The sequence below is a fragment of the Crocuta crocuta genome, unplaced genomic scaffold, assembly GCF_008692635.1.
Source record: "Crocuta crocuta isolate KB4526 unplaced genomic scaffold, BGI_CrCroc_1.0 scaffold217, whole genome shotgun sequence".
Classification (NCBI taxonomy): Eukaryota; Metazoa; Chordata; class Mammalia; order Carnivora; family Hyaenidae; genus Crocuta; species Crocuta crocuta.
Window position 1 is genome coordinate 8,367,382 of NW_027532208.1, and position 25,470 is coordinate 8,392,851.

The following is a 25,470-nucleotide window of genomic DNA, read 5'->3' on the forward strand; positions in this document are numbered from 1 at the left end:
TATCTACCTAAAAATATAATTAAAATAATGATATTTTTTAAAAAGAAGAAAATAGAAGAAATGGGCAGCCAAGTGCAAAATCATGATTAGAAGCAACAGAAAGAAAGAGAAAGTACTAAATAAAACAGCCAAAAAAAGAACTACAAATGTAGATATTAAAGAATGTAGACTATAATAAATTTATAGTTTTCCTCACCCTGGTACTGCATGGAAGAAGCATGGAGAAAGTAGAATAGAAATTAGAAATAAAAGTCACACGACGGAAGATATTCGTAGAAGCAGAAAACACATCTTTGAGGTATGATGGAAAGAACATAGGCTTAGAATAAGATTGAAGATAAAATCCAGTTCATGCTATTTACTAGCTGTATGCCCTTGGATAAATTATTTAATTTCTTCCAGCCTTGGTGACTCATCTCTAAATTGCCTATGTCAATTAATTGAAGTATATTTTAGAAGGATATGGTATCAAAGCATGAAATTTAATATAAGTAAAATGCCAGTACTGTATTTAAATATCAACTATTACCTTACGGAGGAAAGCACTTACTTGTAACACCACACTCATTTTGATTAATTGTGGAGTTATTATACCCATGAAGTGGGTGGTATTTGGTAGGGAGAGGGACAGTTAGGTAGTAAAGGAAGAGGGGGGGTATATGTATTGTTTGTATGTGCCTATATTTGTATTGTGTATCTCTTAGAGCAAAAGGATTGTTAAAAAGCACTGACAGTGGAGGAAATTTAGAAGTCACCCTTTTTTGCTTGAGTTTCCTACCTATAGCAAGGCAATTTCTTTTACTGATCCCCACATGCATCATGTGTCTTCTACTCTCAGTCTGTTTGCCCTTGCTCCTTTTTTTCCCCCAACCCACTGGAATATCTTCTCTCCAATTCTGTCTGAAATTTAAAACTCTGTTAAGGATCTGTTGAGGATACACAAAATCCAGCAACCTGACACCTCCTTACAGTATTTCTATTGATCCTGAATTCTTTCACTTCTGAAATCTTATAGCATGAATTTCCCATACAGTTTTTTAATTGTTTAGATGAGGAGAGTCTTTCCCTTGCAACAAACTGTAAAAAGCTTGAAAGCAAGCATTATTGGGGCACCTGGGTGGCTCGGTCGGTTAAACATCTGACTTCGACTCAGGTCATGATCTCACGGTTCAGTTCATGGGTTCGAGCCCCGTGTCAGGCTCTGTGCTGACAGCTCAGAGCCCGGAGCCTGCTTCAGATTCTGTGTCTCCCTCTTTCTCTGACCCTCCCCTGCTCACTCTCTCTCTCTCTTGCGCTCTCTCGCGCTCTCTCTCTCTCTCAGAAATAAATAAAAACATTAAAAAAAGCAAGCATTATTTCATGCATGTCTTTATGTCTGTCTTAAAAGATGATAGACGGTACTAACTGTTTTAAAATTTTTGACCTAGATTGCTCAGAGAGATGCTGAAGACTGGCAGCTCAACAGCTCAGACATCCTCACCTTTTCCATGGCCATTGCTGCACCGTTGCCCCTTCCCCAAAGGGCCCTTGTAAAAACCAGTTTCTGGCTAAGTAGGATGTACTTGATATTTCAGGAATCACTGACGTTCCAGGACGTGGCTGTGGACTTCACCAGAGAGGAGTGGGATCAGCTGTACCCTGCTCAGAAGAATCTTTACCGAGACGTGATGCTAGAGAACTACAGGAATCTGGTTGCGCTGGGTAAGGATGTTGCCCCTGTAAAACTAGAAACCATTCTAAATGGGTTTATTTCCTTAAGTAGTGAAAATTTCCAAGGCTTTTGTGAATTTAGTTCAGGCCAGGACAGAATGCTAATCAGTGCTGGAGACAGAGGACCTTTGTTTCCTGCTTTTTCTCCTCAGATAAAAGGTCTTGACTTTGAGTTTGAGATAAGTAGCTTTATTTTGCTGCTTCTGGTTTCCCCTTTCCAAATCCAGAGGCCCTAAAGACTAAAAAAGTGGGAAATGAGTTTTGAGAGACAGTTTTGTTCCCAGTATAAACTTCTGTGACATACATTTTTCCCATGAATAGGGCATCAACTTTATAAGCCAGAGGTGATCTCTCAGTTGGAACAAGAGGAGCAGTGGATGATGGAAAGAGGCAGCCCAGGGGACACGCGTGCAGGTGAGGAGCAGGCACTTGGGTATTTGCTGCTTAGTGAAGAGAAGCAGTCTCTTTTGAAATATTCAACTGAGTGTGCTTCAAATCTCTGCCTCTGGGATTTAAAAAATACTGAGGACTTTTAAAATTCAGCTTATGTTTGACTTTTTTCCAAAGTGGAAATGGCTCTCTTATTTTTTTTTCTGATTAAACAGATAATATATACTTATTATTTAAAAATTTACACAACACAAAACTTACGTTGAAGGTATTAATTTTAACATTCATAAATATCTCGGTGTTGTAAATCTCCACATACCATTTTCTGGTCTTTATTCATATGCCCTCTCTCAGTATTCTTTAAATCTTCCTTTTCCATGTCAAAGATCCTCCGCCATTTTTACCTACTTTTCATTATTTTTCCTTTTATTATCAAACTCTTTAAATTTGCCTAAAACCCATAACCTCAATTTTAATTCTTCAGATTACCTGTGTGATATGACTCTTGTCCTCCCTGTACTACTAAAAGTGTTTTCTTGGAGATTACCACTAACTTTTTACCAGTCACATCCAGTGACTAAAAAAAACCTAGTTATTGTCTCCTATGATCTTGTTGCATTCGATAGTGTTAGCTTTACTTTCTTGAAATTTTCTTCCACCCTGGCTTGTGATGCACACATATATACAAAATACACTCTTGTAGTCTCTGTCCTGTATCTCTACCTGCTCCTTCACTACCTTCTCTCCCTTTTTATTCTTCTAAAGGTATGTATCCTTACAGACGTGGTGCTCAGCTCTGCAGTACTTTGCTTTTTAAGTAGTCCTTCAGTGTCATTTTCCCATGTCTATATTTCTAACCTCAGTATTTCACCCACATTCTCTTCCCAGATTTCAGATTATATTTTTGCTTATGAATGTTATGCCATCATTTTAATTATTTCAGAACCTGGATTTGCTGACTTGATACTCTTTCTTTAAAGCATCCCATTAAATGTAAGACTTCTTATCCAAAAACCCTCCAAACCTTAGCTCCCCACTGTTGGCATACCACCTACAATGTTCTGCCTGGTTATATTAGCAAGCAGTTGACTGTTAAGGGTATCCCAGATACTGAGTTAGGTATTTTCCACTCTGGTTTATTAAGCCAGGTTAACCTACCCCATCTCTACCTAGTGTCCACCCTGATTCTTTGCTCTGGCACCTGTTTTTCCCATTTGGACTTGGTTTTCTGTCATTCAGACTTCAGCTTATTTTACAAGGTGGCTTTGACTTGGCTGTCCTTCTCGCTTTTAGTTCTCCAGGTCATGTTAGGTAGGAATCCTTGTTTCTGTTTCAGCCTCATTGAACCTAAATTTTGGTCTGATCAGTGCTGTCATTCCATAAGTAGAGACTAATAATTAAAACATTTTTTTCAGGAGCCCTAGCACTTTCCCTGACAACAGTAGGTGATGTTATTTCTATGAATCTCCGTACTCTGAAACCTGGGAAGTAGGAAACTAAAGGAAGAAAATGAAAAACTCCCTTCCCAGGTGAATTGCCAGCATAGGCACATACACCAGAAGGCAAAGCTATTCTTTCCCTCAGGTACATATTTTTTCCCACAGACATATCCATTTGTAAGATCCACACTGTCTCCTATTATGTCCCTATGGGCCATAATGTCCCTTGGGGTCACAGACCCCAAGCTACAGAAAATAATTGCTAACTTGGGGAAATTTCCAGAACTTATTATATGGATGCCTAAGGCTCTTGGTTCACAGATCAGCTTGAATAAGTGATTTCCTCATATCCTCCTTGTCAGGAATGAGCAGCCTAACAGTCTCCTCCAGAGACAACTTGCATTTTTGCATTATCCTATAAGACGCAGAGACACAGTGACTGATTCCTCTGATGAGGATGTGGCAGAACATTTCCGTTGATGGACTGATCTAATTCTGGCTTGCCCTCTGGGTTGCTGCTTGCCTTTTAGTCATCTACTGGTGCCTGTTTATCTAGAAATCTCTTCCAGATGAAGGTGAGACCTGGAAAATGTCCGGTGGATTTAGCAACAAAGAAATTAATAATTATATTAATAAAAGAAATAACAGGGGAGTGATTAGAAGAATGATCAGTTAGCACATTGTTGAGTGAATAGGAGGTAAACAGGCAGAGGTGGTAAGTATGCAGTACTCTTACAGAAGCTAGAATAATCAAGGGAGACAATAAAAAGTATATGCTAGAATAGGAGCTAGTGTCCAGAGAGGATTGTTCCAAGCAGGAATGGTTTTAGCTTGTTTGTAATGCTGAAGGGGAGGAGTTAATAGAGGGGGTAAGTAGAAAATAGATACAAATTATAAAGCAACGTTCTGGAAGAGACGGGAGTGGGATTGCAAAGAAGATTTAGGTGATTTTGTATGTAACTAATTTTGTTGGAGAAAGATTTGGGGGAGTTCACAGTGGTTATTTTCTTGGCAAAGTAGGAGACAAGGTTGTCTTTTGAATGTAAAGGAATCGGGGGAGGATAAGTACAGAACTTGAGGAGCACTTGCTTTAGCTTACTAAGGTCAGCAGAAGCAGACCAAAAATGAATCAAGAGATTACCAAGCAGCTTTGAGGGTCCAGATGAGATTTTGCTCTATGCATTTGTGGTTTCCAGTGACCCACATACATTTGCCATTTCTCCTGTTCTACTCGGCAGTGGAAGGGCTTTGTAGAGCCCAGACTGAGGGCCTGTCAGACTGGTGGAACTGAAGGAGGAAAACTGAGAGTTTGTTTAATTCCGGTGATTTGACATAGAGTCCAAGAAGTGACAAGAAAAAGTAAGGTCTGAAGAGGACTGGAAACTAGAAAACAACAGAAGAGTCAAAGCAGCAGAGGTCTAAATGAGATCAGAAAGCAGGTGGAAAGTGAATAAAGGCCATAGTGTACTTGCTGGGCCAGATTCCTTGTATGGATCAAAGTTCAGATATAGCTGTGTAGCCAGGTAAATAAATAATTGTTGAAGTGATTATAAAGGTAAAAACACAAACAACTGCTAGTTAGAAAAGAAGATGGAAGAGAAGAACCCAATTAATAGTAACTAAAAAGATACAACACATAGAAATAAACTTTTAACAATGAATGTGCAACATCTGCATGAGGAAAACTTTAAAATGCTGACAGACACAAAAATAAACTTGAATAAATAGACATACCAAGATGTCAGTGTCCCGACTACAACATCTAATGTCATCCCATAAAAAGTGCCTTCAAGATTTTGGGGGAATCTAGAGAGGCTCATTCTAAAGCTCATATTGAAAAACCAAAAGACAAAAATAATCTGGAAAACTCTGAAAGGAAAAACAATGAGGGGTTATCTCAACTAGATAACATATAGCAAAAGTTTATTACTCAAAACAAGGCAACCAACTGAACAGAATAGAAAATCCAGAAATAGACCCAGGTGTATGCAGGAGTTTAGTATATATTAAGGGCATTATTTCAATTTACTAGGGAAAAAGTATACATCTTAATAAAATGGTATTGAGATAACTGGTATTGAAAAGGTAGACTTTTTTTTTTTCAGTATAATTGACACACAATGTTGCATTAGTTTCAGGTACACAGCGTAGTGATTCATCTTTATGCTGAGCTTACCACAACTATAATTATAAAAGGTAGACCTTTTAATGACTATTGAGTAGCCATCTGGAAAAAGATAAAGTTGGATCCATAGCTTACCCCTTAAACTAAGATATTCCAAAGGAATCAGAGACGTTAAATGTAAAACATGAAACCATAAGAGACCTGGAAGAAAACATAGGAGAAATCTTTTATAATCTTGAATGGGAAAGTAATTTCTGACTATAATTCAAAATCTAGAAGCAGTAAAAGAAAAGATTTATACTTTCAACAGATACAAATCCCCAAATTCTGCATGATATAGAATAATAAGCAAGGTGAAAAGGTAAATGGCAATGGCAGGAAAATATTTGCAACTTATATCAAAAGGGCTAAGCTCCCATTAATAAAAGGCTCCTTGGGGTACCTGAGTGACTTAATTGGTTTGGTGTCTAACCCTTAGTTTTGGCTCAGGTCATGATCTCATGGTTCATGGATTCGAGCCTGCATTGGACTCTACACTGCCAGGGCTGAGCCTGCTTGGGATTCCTTCTCTCTCTACCCTCACTCATGCTTGCTCTCTCACTCTCTCAAAATAATCTAATCTAATCTGATTTTAGAAAGGCTCCTCTATATCAATACGAGGCCAACAGCCCAATAGAAATATACACATATGTGAACAGTTCTTAGGTAAATGAGTACAAATATGTTTAATGTAAGAAAAAGTGTTCAGTCTCACTCATGACAAGAGAAGCACAAATTGAAACTACACCAGATAACCTTTTCTCACCTATCAGGTTAGCAAAAGCCCAAAAATTTGTCTGCATACACTGTTGATAAGTCTGTAGGAGAGAAAGCACTCTCAGACATTGCTAGTATAAGATGAACCACCAGTCAACCCAGGATGTCTTAGATTAATCAAGGGGGTCTCCCTTTCCAGATAACCCTGTTTGGTATTGTAGACTCTTTGGATGAAGAAACATTGTCTAGAATCATATGCTTGTGTAAACAGTTTTATGGGAACACAGCCACACTCCCTCTATCACTCATAATATTACCTGTGGCTCCTTGCACACTGTAACAGCAGAGTTGAGCAAACAGTAAAGCCCATATGACCCACAAAACCTTAAATGCTTACAAGATGACCCTTTATAGAAAAAGCTTACCAACTTCTGCTAAAACAATAGTTTTTAATTATTTATAACCACCACTCTCATTAAGAAATGCATTTTTATTACAACCCATAAGATCTGTATAATCTATAAAATTGAGACAAAAATTTTACCAAACATTTATTCTTATTGCTATATTGGATAAACTCTGATAGTTTCTCATCTTTTTAGGCTGTTTTGTTTCAGTTTTTAATTTATTGTTCTACCCAATAAATGAATATCGTAACTCACTATAGATCAGGGCACTTTTTTTTTTAATTAAGAAAAGAGAACTGGAAATACTACAGTGCTTTGCACATAGAAAGGGTAAACTTTAAAATTTATTTTTCTCCCTCTCTTCCTAATTTTTTCCCTTTCTCCCTTCTTTCCCTCTCTCTCTCTGTTCCTCTTTCCCTTCTTGTTTCCTTCCTTCCTAATTCTAAATAATTCAGTTCAAAAGGCATTGGATGAGGCTAAGCAGCAGGGTAAGTTGTCTACTTGGTGAGATATACAGTAGTGCAGAAGGCCCTTCAAGATGTTGTTCAAGTTGCCCAGTGGCATCACAACATGCTTATACTGACCACGGTCACATCTAGAGGATGTCCCTCCCTAGATACAAAGGAGATCAGAGGTCTAGGTATCCTAGAAATCTAATTTTATCAGTGGCTTATAACCCCAAGAGTTGATCCAGAAAATATGGAGTCAATGGAGGCAAACAGTAACCACTTGAGACTACAGCAAATCCCGTTTTTCTTCATGTAGAGCCCTTAGGCCTCTGCAAGAATAATGGAAGTCTGATAAATGCCTGCAGTAAGCTAGAGAGCCTTAGTCTGTAGTCATGACCAAGATATTACACTTAATTAGTTTAGGGCTTAGGCATAAAATAGATTGCATATCATTCTCACAAATGCATAGCTCTTCTGCTTCCATGTCTGAAAACACTTTTTCCCAAGTAGCCCTTTTTCTATAATCTCAGTGTAAGAGGGGAGTAGGCAGAGGTACAGAGTAGGACTTGGGAGCTTCAATGAGTGATTGGGTTTCTAACCAGGTAAGGCCAAACTAGGAAGAAAGTAGACAGTGAATAATGAATCAACAGCACCTCTGCATGCTCTCTTATACATAGCTTGATGAAAGTGTTCATCCTTATCAGTGCCCACCATCCTTTTAAGGTAAGTTGCAGTCATGTCTGCTAACATGGGGGCTTAGGTTAGGTGAGGAGCCAGAGCAAATGGACTAGAGTTTGTTCTTCACAAATGCTTTGAAGCCCAAGATAATCATTGTCTCGCTTTGGAGTCTAGACTCTGTTCCCTGGCATCCCACTGGGATGTAGATAGGCAGCCTTGTGACTGAAGATCTGATGTGCTTTGAAGGTATTCAGAGTAGGGGAGTAGTGCCTGTACAGCCTATGCACAGTCACTTCTGTTATCAGTAGATGACAAGTCTGTCAACCAGCAGCACTTTTCCCTTTTCCCTCACAGAGGCATGGAAAGGAGGGAGTCAACAAAAGTGGCCATGAATATGTTGATCAAGCCACCATGTTTCCAGAAATAAACAAAAGTTTTGGAAGCTGGGCCGCAGGGAATGAAGGCCCTGGATTCTATTCGTAGGCAGAAAATGTGTCTTCAAAGTTCTAGTCAGTCATTCTAAACATTTTAGAGCCAAAGTCCATAGGCAAGACAAAAGCATTTGGGCTGAAAATAAAGTGGTCCCAGGATAATTTGGTTGAAATAATCAGTGGGTTTAAAATGAATCTTCTAAATCACTGTTTTTTTCCACATACGATTTTGGACCAGAGTAGGTTCTGTTTATATATCTTTAAGCATACTGATCTGTTTTTCACAATTTTCCTTTTTTTTTTTCTTTTTAAAATTTCTATTTCATGTTCAGCCAACTATTCTTACCATGTTGTTTGTGATAACACTAAGTTCAATGTAACCTAAATGTGATTGATTAAAAATAACTTTGATATATCCAGAAAATTGGATATTTTAAAACCTTTTAAAATTGCATGGAAATAGGGGCACCTGGGTGGCTCAGTCGGTTAAGCATCCAGCTTCGGCTCAGGTCATGATCTCCGGTTCATGGGTTTGAGCCTTGTATCAGGCTCTGTGCTCACAGCTAGCTCAGAGCCTGGAGCCTGTTTCAGATTCTGTATCTCCCTCTCTCTCTGACCCTCCCCTGCTCACACTGTCTCTCTCTCTCTCAGAAATAAATAAAACATTAAAAAAAATTGCATGGAAATATATTTGTCAACATGGAAAATATGTTCATGATATGCAGTAATGTAAAAAAGCAAAATATAAAACAGTATTATGGTGTAATTCCATTTTATTTTCCCAAGGCAGTTATTGGCATAATTATTAATGGTGCCCCCTTTTACTCTCAAGTGTCCTAATTAGGATGATAATTGTATGTGCCAGCTTCAAGGCCAACACTCCTTCAGCTTTTATATATACATTCCTTATGGTTGGAAGATCAAGACTAGTGAGTGACTCACATTGAGAAGCCTAGAGCTAAGTCTAAGGCCTCAGAACAGCTGACTAATGAAATGGCTTTTATAGGTGAGCCAGGAGGAACCATTGAGTTATGATCTGTCTGTACTACCCAAGTTTGTCAGGACAAGGTATCGTGAGTGTTTATGAGTCATCCAACATGATCTTGGATCCTGTCCAGGAGGATTCATGCTGTAGGGCTGGTCTGAAGGGACTATCCAAACTAGAGCTTTATCTGTCTAGATCATGGAAATGAAAGGGGAGAGAGAGAGGTCCAGCTAAAACCTCCCAAGAATTATAAAAGTTCCCAAAGCGAGTCCTATTTAACCTTCTGCCAAGCAGAGAATGTGAAGCCACTCAATTATACAAAAATTGGCCTTTCTCTTAATCCCTCCCTCCACATGGCTCCTACCCTCCAACTCTTGTTAGAAGGGACCTAACAACAGTTAGTAAGTGAAGGAAGAGGTGGCCAGGGAAATAGTTAAGTGGGGAAAGAAGTGAGAGAGTAGTCAGGGAGAAAACTAGTAGGAAGAAAGTAGGGCAGGTGAAGAGGCAGGCAGTGGGAGGAAAGGAAGAATATGACTCTATAACAGCCCAGGGGAAGGGAAAGGGATTAATTTTGGAGTTTTGATTGTTAAACACATTGCTGAAAATTTTAATTATTGAACAGAAACTGTGTTTGTAACTAAATGTAACAGTAAGAGTGTCTGTTATCTAAGAATTAGGGGAAAAGCCATGGAAACTGCACACATCTTCATCTAGTAGCAGAATAAGAGTACCCGCACTAAATTAAGTTCAAAGAAGTGGTAGGAGGCTGAAGTGAAATTTTGTTTTTAATCACAAAAATTTATGCTTGTTCAAAATATGATTTACAATTATATTTGTATGAACATAGGAAAAAAATCTGGCAAGACAGGCTCCAAACTATTAACAATAGCTACCTCTAGGGGGCGGAATTCTTACATTATGCATTTCTACATTATTTGAATATGTTACTAAAAGCAAGTATTCGTTTTATCATTTTAAACAAAAAATTAAAATAGAAAGAAATGCATACTTTTTAAATAAACAAGTAGCTAGCACTACAGTCAGATAATCCACAGGTGAGATTTATAAGGTCTGGATCTGTCTTACCCCAGTATAGTCTTTCCTCTGGTACCTCCTACCTCTCAGCACAGACCTTTCTCTGATATTTCTTATTCTCCTTTCTATTTCCTTTCAACCATGGAGACTCTAGATGATCTTTTCTTATGATTACCACACGTTTTTAAAATTTTCCCCTCCTCACTGCCTTTTGTGATCCTTTTATAATCTTCCCCTTTGTTACATGGCCATATTTTAAAACTTGTGCCACATATGCCTTGTCCACATTATTGTAAGTTTCACCTGGTAATTCATTGTGCAACAGTTTCTCTTTCAAAACAAAGAAGATGGCAAAGTATTTGTATGTTCTGAATTTCTTTTAGGTGGGGAGAATAGACCTGAAATCAAAAAATCAATTCCAAACCAGAATATTTCTGATGAAAATCAAAACCATGACATGATAATAGAGAGACTAACAGGAGACAGTTTCTGGTACTCCATCTTAGGAGGACTCTGGGATTTTGATTACCAATTAGAGTTTAACCAAGAAAATCAGCAGAGACATTTAGCACAAGTATCTTTCACCCATAAAAAGATCACACAGGAGAGAAGCCTTGACTGTAATAGATTTGGAGAAAACTGTAATGTGAACTCAGACCTTATTATGCATCAGAGAATTCCTTCAATTAAAATACCCTTTAATTCTGACACACAAGGAAATAGCATCAAACATAATTCAGACTTAATTTACTATCAGGGAGACTATGTAAGAAAGAATCCTTATGAATATAATGAATGTGGAAAAATCTTCAATCAACATATTCTTACTAATCATATTCACACTGAAGAGAACCCCAGTGAATGTGGGAAGGCCTTCAGCCACAACTCATCTCTTACTCAACCTCAGATAGTCCTTACAGGAGAGAAGCCCTATAAATGTGATGAATGTGGGAAAAGATTCAGCCAGAGGATACATCTTATTCAACATCAGCGAATTCACACAGGAGAAAAACCTTTTATATGCAATGAATGTGGGAAAGCCTTCCGTCAACATTCATCCTTTACTCAACATCTGAGAATTCATACTGGAGAGAAGCCCTACAAATGTAATCAATGTGGTAAAGCCTTTAGCCGTATCACATCCCTTACTGAACATCATAGACTTCATACTGGAGAGAAACCTTATGAATGTAGTTTTTGTGAGAAAGCCTTCAGCCAGAGGACACATCTTAATCAGCATGAGAGAACTCATACAGGAGAGAAACCCTATAAATGTAATGAATGTGAGAAAGCCTTCAGCCAGAGTGCACATCTTAATCAACACAGGAAAATCCATACTCGGGAGAAATTGTGTGAATATAATAAATGTGAGAAAACCTTAAGTTCCAGTCCTTCCAGTATATAACTCTTNATAGAGAAGAGAAAGCTTATAAATAAACTTTTAATGCATAGAAACCAAATAAATTTAGATCTTAAATTAGTAGCATATTCTCAAGAGAGGTTATAAATAGTGGAAATAATTTATTTTATAAATAAGATTATATTAAGAGTTATGTTCCAAATCTGATATAAAGCTTTTTTAAATGACCAGAAATCTTGTAGGTGATAATCTGTAATTATTCACCTGTAACTTTTATGATATAAAGTTTTTAAAGTATGTAAACATTGATTAATTCAAGCAATGATGTAGTGTAACCCAGTCACATACACTTGAAATAAACAAAAGCAGTATTTCTCAAATTTCAATCATGTGTGTGTTTCCTTTACAGTTTTTACCATATTCAGTGTTTACTTAATATTTTTCTTTAAAGGGACTCAGAATTTTTACCATTGTTCTAGAAAATATTAATTGCAGAAATTATGAGCTTTATATGTCCATTGTATTTGTCCTAAAATTAATAAACATTTATTTATCAAAATACGTATATAACTTTGAAATTTAAAATGTCCATTTGATGTACCACCTAAATCTTCTGTACCTTTATTTGAAAAACAATGTGACAGGATATGGTAGTGTTTGTTTTCATTTTAGCAACTATTTTGTTTTCATCAAACAGCTCCTAGGATCACTTTAAGAAGCATCATGGAGGAGACTAAGGGTCATAGTGATGAACTTTGAAAAGTGATTTGGAGAAGTCTACTTTTCTATCCTGTTGTTCTAGTTTTAAATTTCCCTCTAGCAATCATAGATTTTTTTTTTAATTAAAATGGGTATTTCTGGGGGGTTTGAATAGAGGTTTTGTTGTTGTTGTTTTGTTTTGTTTTTATATAATGACCAGGGGCTAAGAATCCCTACACTTCCCTGCACAACTGTGAAAGATAAGAAGTAGAAGACCATACCAGATGTTGAGCTGTGGTGCCATGATGAAGCTAAGAACCAGGGAAGAGCCTTACTAGCTTATATAAATAACTAAGGAAGTACTAATAATTGGCTTAATAATTCATCTTATTTATATAAATTTATATATTTATATATATATATAAATTATTTTTTCCAAAAAGAATTTAAAGTAGGTAAATTTTACTTTTACGAATACTGTCCTGTGTAACAGATAATCACATTTTGATGTTACAAAGCATTATAAATGTAAACTGTCATAAGTCACAAATAAATACACCTTTGGGGCTGCTTCAGTTTCTTGGTTTTCTGTTTTTCTGTCTCCTCAGGCATGGCTTGAAGAAGCCATGAGGCTAAGGTAGGAATATATTTCCCCTTTCTTCCTCACCTCTTTTCTTCTAACACAGCTCCCATCTCAAGACTTCTCTTTTTTTCCTGTCTGAAGGACTAGATTTTATAAAGTTCTTGAGTCAAAGCTGAAATGATTTAAAGACATTTAAAAATTAAAACACTAAAAAAAAGTCCTAAAATAAACTCATTTCATCGCAGAAGTTAAACTTTTCAAAGTACATTTATGTCCTATACATCAGCAGTGTGCAATAGTTAATAAAACCCTGAGTTACTGTGGTCAAGGAGGATTTTTAATAATACTTTGTGCTCAAATGTCTGTGTAGTAGAGATCCATTTTCAGGGTAGTTCCAAAATAAACAACATTTAACATTCATTTGCCGTAAGGAGGGCATTCAGATTTCAGGAAGAGAAAAAGTGAGCCAAGGTGAAATCTCAGACAGTAGAGATATGTATTAAAAGAGGTCATGGATAATTACAATTGGTAAAGGCTTTGATCAAAGTTTACTTTTGCAGTCAGGAAAGAAAAATAAAAAGATGTATCCACAAAGAGTGTTAAGGGCTCCAGTATGAGGCAGTGTGTCCACACAGGTGAATTGAGAACAATGGAATTTTCAGAAGAGATTCAGTAGAACTTGGATAATCGTAGAAAAGAGGTGATCTAGACTGACATAATAGATAGGAATTATAAAACTAGAAGCTTATTAAATATTCTTTACAGTCATAAATGATTATCTTTAGTTGTACAGTAAACTAGTCATTCTGAGATGAATTTATTGTCATGTCCTTTGTTCTCTTCAAAATGCTGCAAATTAAGGAGTGAACCCTATATATATTGATTACACCAAAATACTGGTTCTTAGAGCAGGGAAGCCAGTGGTGTAGTACTCATTCACAAACCTGTTAGTTAGACTTATTTCTGTCTAGGAGGGCAAGACATTACCCTTTCATGTATATTAGTTCGTTTGGTCTGTCTAACTAGGTGCTAATGCCTTTCTTTTATGAAAAGAGATATTTAAGCTTACCCATAATAATAAATGATTTATTATTCAGGATTTCTCACAAGACATGTCACTAGAACATGGATCATCTACTCCTGATTCAGTGGATACCAACAGTGCCTGGAACAGTGTTTTATAACACTTTGAAAACAATTGTTAAATATATGAAAATTAATAAAGTGAAAGATTTCTGCTCAACATTAAAACCTATGTGACTTTCTCAGAACTTCAGAATGTTTTTAAAAAGATCATTATGTGATAGATTCTCTTATGTCCAAAGGCTTTGTGGGCTTGGAGAAATATATTCATTACTATCTATATTTTGATTAATGCTTAATTTATTCGTTTAAGAAACTGAAATGCTTTAAGCATCCAGCATTCCCTAATTATTCACAGATGTGAAACTAATAAATAAGAACGAGAATTCTAAAATTAGATATTCCCACTCTTTTAAACATGCGTTTCAGGCTTAAAAACATCTAAACATTTCATTAAACCACAAACCTAAAATTTCAGATTGTATTAAATATTTTAAATACCTTAAGAAACAGGTAAGATATACCCAGAATATTAAATATACCAAAACCATAAAAATGTTAGTTGCATGGATTTAAATTTTTTTCATATCTTTATTTGAACACTTTTTCAGGGTCCCAGCTTTTGTCCATTTGTTGCTAGGCTTAGGTTGTCCTACCAGGTATTTGTGTACCTTCCCTGGGTTCTAGTAATCTCATCTAACCCAAAATAAGAATAATACTTTCTCAGACAATAAGTTGTAATTTACAGATGAGCAACTGGCTGATCCTTAATCAGATCATCCATAAAACCTAGTTGCACAGACCAAATAACTTTTCTTTGCTCTTCTTTTATATCAAAATATTACTTATTATGTCATGGGGCATTTTAAGACCTTCTTTTTGTATAGATTGGAAATTTTTGACACTTGAACTTTCCCAAAACCATCTGGCCCATTGTCCTGTCTAGTTGGTATAGGAATCTTATTGACTAGCATTATTTAAAGCTTTTCTATGCTTCATTAATATAGTTAATAAGGTCCCCTAGCTCCTTCCTGAAGAATCCAAGTTTTGTTATTTGTTTTCCTCTGTAGGCCATTTGGCTACTTCATCATTTTGCAACACATTGTTGAATCCTTTCTACGTGGTTGTTGTATATAACCATTGAAGTTGATTAACAGTTCAGCCATCTTTCTACCTGGTTGGACCATCAAGTTCTTCCTCTTCCTTGATAATGGTTCAACACACCACCCATATGGTTTAATCTTAACCAATTAAATCGGTTTAATCTTAACCGATTGAATAGGAACAAATTATACACACAGATGTGTAAATACAAAGACTCATCTGTACATATGCACATACTTAGCAAGAAAAAATTTATATTTTTAAGGTCAATAATGAATCATACATACCATATTCATTCTTTTACAATTATGTTTTAACACACTTGATTATATTAACTTTGCTCTTGAGTATCGTTATGAACACTTAGACTCTTCTATACTCATGCAGTCCCAATTAGCCATTGTTTTAAATGTTCACATTGTGAACCTTCACCAGTGGAAGCTTTATTGAGCTACCTTCTTTAACTCTTAGCACTGTATCTGTTATCCTTAACAGTATTCTCATTTTTGGAAGTAAGATGTTCCAAGCCCATCTTGAATTCTTTCTTACTCTAAGAAATGGGATTAGCTTATTCCCCCACCTCTTGCCCAAAGAGTTCTAGTTTCTTTTCTTTTAGTGCAAAGTGGTAATAAAGACCAAAATCTGGGCCCTGGAGATATGCATGACCATTAACAGTGAGCAGAAGTCCTGCTGTTTCTACAGCTACTTCTATCAGGTCACTTTTAGCAATAAAAGCTGGATAATATCTTTTAAGTCAAGGCCATGGTTTCTCACTGGCTTTTCTAATTTAGTGTATATTGATGTGCCCCACTGTTTTCAACAAGATCTATTTTCCTTATCACTGGATGTTCACCTCCATTGACAAAAATCATTTAAATAACTTTATTTAAAACTGATTCCAGGGGTGCCTGGGTGGCTCAGTCAATTGAGCATCTGACCCTTGATTTCAGGTCATGATCCCAGGGTTGTCAAATTGAGTGAGCCGCAGGTCACTCAAGCCCCATGTCAGTGAACTTAAGATTCTCTCCTTCTCTCCCTCTGCCCCTCTCCCCACTTGCATTCTCTTTCTTTCTCAAATAACTTAAGTTCTCACTTTGGCAGCATGTATACTAAAAGATACAACTTTAAAACGATGATTCCAGACTGCATCAAATTTTTGATGGCCCTCAAATTTTTATTTGAAAGCAAACCCCTAACTTCCTATTAAATATTGTACACTCATAATATTAATATTTTAAAGAGGTGTCAAATGGGAATAGTATTGTGTGTTTGGGGATAAGAAAGACCTATACATAGTGTGCCTTCAGTAGCTCAGCAAGAAGTGAATATCCTCCAAAAATTCTGTTTTCCTAACATTGTCTATATTTTGGAAGAATAACTGAGCTCCTCAACTTCTTATGGCCTCCTTGAAGTTAGTTCCCATATAACTTCCACATAAATGGCTATGTTTGTCCTGAATTTACATTTCTATCCAAGACTGCCCTCCCAACTTCAGATTTGCTGATGTCTTGGGTGGTGGCAGCTCCATTTGGAATTAAAAGAAAAGGTTCTCTCCAGTTTGGGTAGAAAAGGTATTTGGAAAGCCACATTTCAGATACCCTAGAGTTGTTCCATGGAGCTGAGGTAAGGGGTAGATTTTGAAGAAAAGAGTGGGTTGATGAGTGCAATAGCAGTATACAGCTTGCTGAAGAAAAAAAAAATACTCATAGTATTGATAAAGTAACAAATGTAAAGTGCATGTTTTTGAAGAACCCTAGATGTGATCATGAAGGTTTAAGAAATTACTACTCAAAAATCATCCCAGTAAGTTTTTAACACAGTGTTCTCATTGTACCCATTAAGGACGAAGAAAATTCGGAAAGCAATCTGGAGCTATACTTAGCAAGTTTGTTATTACAAGTCCAAAAGTATCTAGTGTTATTGTAGCATTTGGCAAGTCAGTCATTGATGTTGCTGGAGTGGAGACCAGAGGTCTTCTCACTGTGGGGGGAAAGGAGATACAAACAAGGAATGGGGGAAGGAGAAGAAGAAATTCACTGGTGTTTAGAGGTTTGTGTTGTGTGCCTGTGTGTGTGCACATGGGCTTGTGTATGCGTGTTTGAATATATAGATAGCTACATCCTCTGAAATATCCTAGAAGCAAAAAAATTCCAGTAGCAAGGTTCTCACTTAGCACCTGGATCTTGGTCTCTAAATGCCATTCCCCACTGAAACTTCTCCTTGGAGAATTTGCCAATTCAATCACTGAGGCAGGAAAAGTACAGGTAAACCCAAATGACACTTTTGTGCCAGAAAGTAAGGAAATTCACAAAAAACTAATGAAAGCAAGTCAGAAAGACAGGCATCAGCTTACCAAGCCTCCCACGTGCTAATTTTGGAAAATTTTGAACTTCAAAATGAAAGAAATTCATTGAATATTCTATTCAAAATAAATGAAAACATTAAATTTAAAAACCTATTAGTGGGATGGGGTGCCTGGGTGGCTCATTTGATTAAACATCTGACTTCATGGTTTCAGTTCAGGACATGATCTCATGGTTAGTGAGACTGAACCCTGAGTCAGNAAAGACACAGGCATCAGCTTAACAAGCCTCCCACGTGCTAATTTTGGAAAATTTTGAACTTCAAAATGAAAGAAATTCATTGAATATTCTATTCAAAATAAATGAAAACATTAAATTTAAAAACCCATTAGTGGGATGGGGTGCCTGGGTGGCTCATTTGATTAAACATCTGACTTCATGGTTTCAGTTCAGGACATGATCTCATGGTTAGTGAGACTGAACCCTGAGTCAGTCTCTAAGCTGACAGTGCAGAGCCTGCTTGAGATTCTCTCTCTCCCTCTCTCTGCCACTACTCCACTCATGTGCTCTCTCTCTCTCTCAAACTAAATATTTTTTAAATGCTTAAAATTTTATTTTTATTTTATAAAGCAACATTCATTGAGCCTTAAAATGAGCCAAAACTTTATAGAAAAGAGTTAGGAGATGAAAGAAGTGATAATCTTATGTAGGAAGAAGTATAAATCAATTAATTACAAACATAGATAAATTGATAATAACACTAGGGGACTTTAACATCCCACTTACAGCAATGGACAGATCATCTAAACAGAAAATCAACAAGAAAACAATGGCTTTGAATGACACACTGGACCAGATGTGCTTAACAGATATATTCAGAGCATTTCATCCTAAAGCATCCGAATACACATTCTTCTTGTGTGCACATGGAGCATTCCCCAGATCACATACTGGGTCACAAATCAACCCTCAACAGATACAAAAAGAAGGAGGTCATACCATTCATATTTTCAGACCACCATAAAACTTGAAATCAACCATAGAAACAAATTTGAAAGCTGTCAGATAACATGGAGGTTATAGAACAACCTACTAAAGAATGAATGGGTTAGGGGCGCCTGGGTGGCTTCATCGATTACGCGTCCAACTTCGGCTCAGGTCATGATCTCACGGTTCGTGGGTTCGGGCCCCGCGTCGGGCTCTGTGCTGACTGACAGCTCAGAGCCTGGAGCCTGCTTCAGATTCTGTATCTCCCTCTCTCTGACCCTCCCCTGCTCACACTGTCTCTCTCTCTCTCTCAAAAATAAATAAAACATTAAAAAAATTTAGAAAAAAAGAATGAATGGATTAACTCAGAAGTTAAAAACAAATGAAAAAATGCATGGAAGCAAATGAAAATGAAACACAAAAGTACAAACCATTTGGGAGGCAGCAGAGGCAGTCTTATGAGGAAAGTATATTGCAATTCAGGCCTATCTGAAGAAGCAAGAAAGGTCCCCAATACACAACCTAGCCTTACACCTCAAGGAGCTAGAAAAGGAACAGCAAATAAATCCAGCAGAAGAAGGGAAATAATAAAGATTAAAGCAGATGTAAGTTATATAGAAATCAAAAACACCCCAGCAGAACAGATAAACAAATCTTAGAGCTGGTTCTTTGAAAGTATTAACAAAATTGATAAACCTGTACCCAGACTTATCAAAAAGAAAAGAGAGAAGACCCAAATAGATACAATTAAGAATGAAAGAGATCACAATCAACATCACAGAAATACAATTATAAGAGGATACTATGAAATATTATATGCCAACAAATTGAACAATCTGGAGAAAATGGACAAATTCCTAAAAACTCATTAAGTAGCAAAACTGAAACAAGAATAGAAAATTTGAACAAAAACTCATAACTGGCAAAGAAATTGAATCAGTAATCAAAAGTCTCCCAACAAACAAGAATCTTGTGCCAGATGGCTTCCCAGGGGAATTCTACTAGACATTTAAAGAGTGGGTAAGGCCTGTTTTTCTCAACTATTCCAAAAAATAGAAATGGAAGGAAAGCTTCCACACTCATTCTATGAAGCCAGCATTACCTTAATCCTAAAACCAGCCAAAGACCCCACTAAAAAGAATTAAGGCCAATATCCCTGATGAAACTGGATACAGAAATTCTCAACAAGATACCATCAAATCAAATTCAACAGTACTTTAAAAGAAATATTCACCATGGTCAAGTGGGATTTACTCCTGGGCTACAGGGCTGGTTCAATATTTGCAAACTAATCAACATGATACACCACATTTTAAAAAAAAAAAGGATAAGAAGGATATCTATCCATGATAGATGGAACATACCTCAATATCAAAAAGTCCATATATGAAAGCCCCACAGCTAATATCCTCAATGAGGGAAAATTGAGAGCCTTTCCCCTATTATCAGGAACAAGACAAGGATGCCCACTCTCACCACAATTATTTAACATAGTACTGGAAGTCTTAGCCTCAGCAATCAGACAACAAAAAGAAATAAAGGGCATACAAATCAGCAAGGAAGAAGTCAAACTTTCACTATTTGCCGATGACATGATACTCTATGTAGAAAACCCAAAAAGACTCCACAAAAAATTACTAGAACTGAGACGTGAATTCAGCAAAGTTGCAGAATATAAAATCAATGTACAGAAACTTGTTGCGTTTCTATATACAAATAATAAAGCAGCAGAAAAAGAAAGGAAGGAATCAGTCCTATTTACAATTGCACCAAAACAATAAGATACCTAGGAATAAACCTAACCAAAAATGTAAAAGATCTGTACTCTGAGAATTATATAAGACTGGAGTGCCTGGGTGGCTCAGTTGGTTGAGCGACTTTTGGTTTCAGCTCTTGTCACAATCTCGTGGTTCATAAGTTCAAGCTCTGCATCCAGCTCTGCACTGATGGTGTGGAGCCTGCTTGAGATTCTTCCTCTATCATTCTCTGTTTCTCTCAAAATAAATAAATAAACTTTAAAAAAAATCTTTAAAAATACTATGGAAGACTTATGAAAGAAGTTGAAGAGGCCATAAGGAAATGGAAAAGCGTTCCATACTCATGGGTTGGGGGAATAAACATTGTTAAGATGTCTATATTGGGACGCCTGGGTTGCTCAGTGCATTAAATATCTGACTTAAGCTCAGGTCATGGTCTCATGGTTCTTGAGTTCAAGCCCAGCATTAGGCTGTCTGCTGTCTAGCAGCTTGGACCCTGATTTAGATCCTTGTCACCCTCTCTCTCTGCTCCTACTTTGCTCATTCTCTCTCTCTCTCAAGACAACTAAACTTTAAAAAAGAAAGGAGAAGAGGTTTACATAAAAAAGTAAAATGTCAATACTACCCAAATCAAACTATACACTTAATGCAATCCCTATAAGAATGCACCCAGCATTCTTTGCACAGCTAGATTAACCAATCAATTTTGTATGGAACCGGATAGCCAAAAGTAATCCTGAAAAAGAAAACCAAAACTGGAGGCATCATGATTCATGATTTCAAGCTGTATTACAAAGCTTTATTCATTAAGACCAAATGCTACTGGACAAAAACAGACACATAGATCAATGGAACAGGATAGAAAACACAGAAATGGACCCACTTCAACAAAGCAGGAAAGAATATCCAGTGGAAAAAAGGCAGTCTCTTCAACAAAAGCTGTTGGGAAAACTGAACGTCGACATGCAGAAGAATGAAACTGGACCACTTTCTTACACCATTCACAAAAATAAATTTAAATGTATGAAAGCCATAAATGTGAGACAAGAAACCATCAAAATCCTGGAGGAGAAAGAACATAGCTAGCAACCTTTTTACCTCTGCCAGAACAATTCCTTACTACACACTTTGCTGAAAGCAAGGGAAACAAAAATAAACACAAACTATTGGGACTTCATCAAGATAAAAAACTTCTGCACAGTGAAGGAGTCAATTAACAAAACTAGAAGGCAGCCTACAGAAAGGGAGAAGATATTTGCAAGTGACATATTGCAAGAAACTCTGATGAAGAGTTTCTAAAATCTATAAAGAACTTATGAAACTCAACACCTCCCAAAAAAACAACTCATTAAGAAATGGGCAGAAGATATGAATAGACACTTTTCCAAAGAAGATATCTAGATGGCTAACAGACACATGAAAAGATGTTCAACATCACTCATCACCAGGAAAATACAAATCAAAATCACAATAAGATACCATTTCACACCTGTCAGAATGGCTAAAATTAACAACTCAGGAAACAATAGGTACTGATGAGGATGTGCAGAAAGGGGAACCTTCCTACACTGTTGATGGGAATGCAGACTGGGGCAGTCACTCTGGAAAACAGTATTATGGAGTTTCCTCAAAAAGTTAAAAATAGAATCACTCTATGATCCAGCAATTGCACTATGAGGTATTTACCCAAAGAATATGAAAATACTAATTCAAAGGGATATATGCACCCTATGTTTATAGCAGCATTATCAACAATAGCCAAATTAGGGGGAAAAGCCCAAATGTCCATCAACTGATGAATGGATAAAGAAGATAAGGGTATATATACAATGGAATACTACTCAGTGATCAAAAAGAATGAAATCTTGCCATTTGCAACAACGTGGATGGCACTAAAGTGTTCTATGCTAGGTGAAATAAATCAGACAGAAAAAGACAAATATGATTTTACTCATGCGGAATTTAAGAAACACAACAGATGAACATAGGGGAAGGGAAGGAAAAATAAGATAAAATCATAGAGGAAGGCAAACCATAACAGACTCTTAAATATGAGAACCTGGGGTTGCTAGAGGGGTGGTGGGTGTGGGATGGGTTAAATTGGCGATGGGCATTAAGAAGGATACTTGTTGGGATGAGCACTGGGTGTTATACATAAGTGATGAATCACTGGGCTCTACTCCTGAAACCAGTACTACACTGTATATTAACTGACTTGAATTAAAAATAAAAGTTCTCAGCACAAGAAAAAAAATTCTGTAACTATATGTGGTGACTGATGTTAACTAGATTTATTCTGTGACTATATCAGAATATATGCAAATATTGAATCATTATAGTGTACACCTGAAACTGATATAATGTATGTCAATTGTACCTCAGTTAAAATTTTTTAAAATTAAAAAATATAAATATTTGTTCAATTAAAAAACTGTACTAGAAATATCAAAGCCTGAAAAACTAGTGATGTTAGTTGGCTTTCCAATTAAAATTGATATTCCTTGACAAAAGGAGTTATTATGTCTCATAATTACATACTTTGTTTTTCTTTAAGACATCCATCATACTTGGATACAGTATAAATGTTTATGGGTACTTGCCTTCTTTTTCTTTTTGTGTGAATGTGTGAAGTGACTAAAACACAAGTGACTATTTGGTGATACTGCCTTGATTAAAGTAGCCTTGATTAAAGTAGCAGCAGTTTTATGGGGCGCCTGGGTGGCTTAGTCGGTTAAGGGTCCGACTTTCGCTTAGGTCATAATCTCACGGTTCGTGGGTTCAANGTAGCAGCAGTTTTATCCACCATTGCTTTGCAAATGTCAGCACATTGGAAAAAGCAAATCACCTCATATTATTCATATTCATATTATGGATTCCCTGAAAGAGTATCTGTGATCCCCAGAGTCTCAGGGAACATGCTTTCAGAATATTTGCTCCAAATTTCTGTGACAGAAGTAAACCCCTATTTAAGGCACAGTTAGTTTGGTTTTAAAATACAAGATAACTTGTATCTCTAGTTTTCAAACCATCTTGTGCAAGCTTGCCAAAAAGTCAGCAATTAGAGATATTCCTTTTCTGAAACTATTCTTCTCTTTTTTACAGCTTTATTGACATGTAACTGAAAAGTAAAAGTTGTAAATATTTAAGGTGTACAATGTGATGTTTCGATATACATATACATTGTGAAATGATTATCCCAATAAAGCTAGTTAACATATCTATCACCTCACATAGTTATCATTGTGGGGGAGGGTGGGGGGAATAAGAACAATTAAGATCTATCTACTCTTTTAGCAAATTTCAAGTACACAATACAGTATTATTTACTATAATCACCATGCTATACAGTAGATCTCCAGAACTTTTTCATCTGCATAACTAAAATTTAAGACTCTTGAATTTATAGTTAACTTACTTCAAATTCTGAGACAGATTAGGCAGAGGAAGTTAAGAAACAACTCTTTTTTTAGTGGTTTAGCTGTTTATTGTTGATTGCAGTTAAAGGCTGGAAATCACTGCAGTACCCAACATTAAAGTTCTGCTAAATAATATAGAACCTTCTTATATAGACTAAACAATACCGTAACACAGAACACTATGTGTTTTAGAGGACACTATTTACTATTAAGGAAAAAATGAAGTCGACATATATATGAAAGTGGAATAATTCTCAGGATATATCACGTGAAGAAATCATGATACAGAGCCATTATTTGATAATTTGCTTTTCTTTTTGCTACACTTGTATATAATATTTCCTTTTAAATATGCCCCATATGCTCATATCTTTGTGCTCTGTTCAAAGTGGAATAGCACGTCCTTCTCAGACAGTTCTGCTTAGAAATCAGCACAACATGCTCTTTTGAACCTCTCCTCCCTTGTTCCACAGTGTTGCAAACACAGTGGATATTTGGTCCTAACTGGAGACAGTAGGAATAGCACCAGCTTTGGAGTCAGTTCAGACCTGTGTCTGCTGCATTGCTGAAATCTTGGGCAAGTAAGTTACTTAATTTTTCTGAATCTGAATTTTCTCACCTGGTATATGGCAACAAAAAATATGTCTCTATCTATCTAGTATGAGGACTAAAGGAGCTAAAGCACGTAAGCACTCAGCACAATGCTAGGTGCGTAATAAGTGCTTTATAAATGACAGTTTTTATTAATTTAGTACGTCTAAGGGACTTGTATAGATTTTATAAGCTCTTCTTTTCCAACTCTCCTCGAATAAGTACACTGTATCACCCCAGCCTCCCCTGGTAAGCTACTCTAGAAAGCTAAGTAATAATGGCTTTCCTGGTTCTTTTAAACACTTTTTAAAGCAAAATTACCTATTTCACACTCAGATAGTACTTTAAAGAAGAAGAATGCTCTCTGTCCTCTTGATTTCAAATGACAGTTTGTTTACCTTTCTGTTTACCTTTCCTTAGATGATTTTACATGTTTATGGTTAATTGTATCACTGTGCATTTTAAGTTGAATATTACATATATAGGAGGCTGTCTAGCAAAACAGCTACAATTTAAAATAGGTCAGTAGTATGGACTCAAAGCCAAAACCTGGGAGAATGTCTCTATTAGACTCCCTTTTGATCTACATTATATTGTAGGAATATAGTTTCATAAAGTACTTTTTAAAAGATTTTTATTTCTTCATTTTCAGATCTTTCAGCCTGACATGGCAGAAAAACCAGTGTGTATGCCCACACAAATACCCCATGATGAAGATATAGTTGAGTATATCTTTCAAACAGAACTTTCAATTTTATACTTTAATAAGATTGAGTAATTTCTAATTATTGATTCAGTAAAATGATGTAGACATAGGTCATAAAGGTTCATGTTTGTTATGTTTGCACATGAATTAACTTTTACATTGATTGAAGTTAAATACCAATAATGGTTTAAACAACTGTTCCCTGTTTCTTGAGTTTGCAGACCTTTTTGATAGTATTCCTATTTAATACCAAAGAGTAACAGATTAAAACTCCAGAACCTCCCATTATGTGGGAAGAATAGCACTATTCTCATGCATGCGTTTGTGGGAATTTATGTGCTAATAATAAATAACTTTTAAATGAAGTTATTTTAGGAACTGGTTGGATGGCTTTTATTTCTTTGCTCAATGGGTGATTGAAGCAAGCTCCACTTTAAAAGCCTCTGTACTAGGGACAATGTATAATAATTCACATA

At 36.4% G+C, this 25,470-nt stretch overlaps 2 protein-coding genes across 2 annotated transcripts in view; both read left to right on the forward strand.

Annotated features, from left to right (window-relative positions):
* ZNF713 (zinc finger protein 713) overlaps positions 1 to 11,810 on the forward strand; it is a 24,390-nt gene extending 12,580 nt beyond the window's left edge. Inside the window, exons 2-4 of the mRNA XM_077777934.1 lie at positions 1,575 to 1,701; positions 2,032 to 2,124; positions 10,789 to 11,810. Of these exons, the coding sequence (XP_077634060.1) occupies positions 1,575 to 1,701; positions 2,032 to 2,124; positions 10,789 to 11,810 (1,242 nt within the window). The remainder of the gene's footprint in view (positions 1 to 1,574; positions 1,702 to 2,031; positions 2,125 to 10,788) is intronic.
* A 12,410-nt stretch (positions 11,811 to 24,220) lies between these two features.
* The window catches only part of SEPTIN14 (septin 14), a 58,905-nt gene continuing 57,655 nt past the window's right edge, over positions 24,221 to 25,470 (forward strand). Inside the window, exons 1-2 of the mRNA XM_077777825.1 lie at positions 24,221 to 24,278; positions 24,941 to 25,009. Coding sequence (XP_077633951.1) covers positions 24,956 to 25,009 — 54 coding nt within the window. The 5' untranslated portion in view covers positions 24,221 to 24,278; positions 24,941 to 24,955. The remainder of the gene's footprint in view (positions 24,279 to 24,940; positions 25,010 to 25,470) is intronic.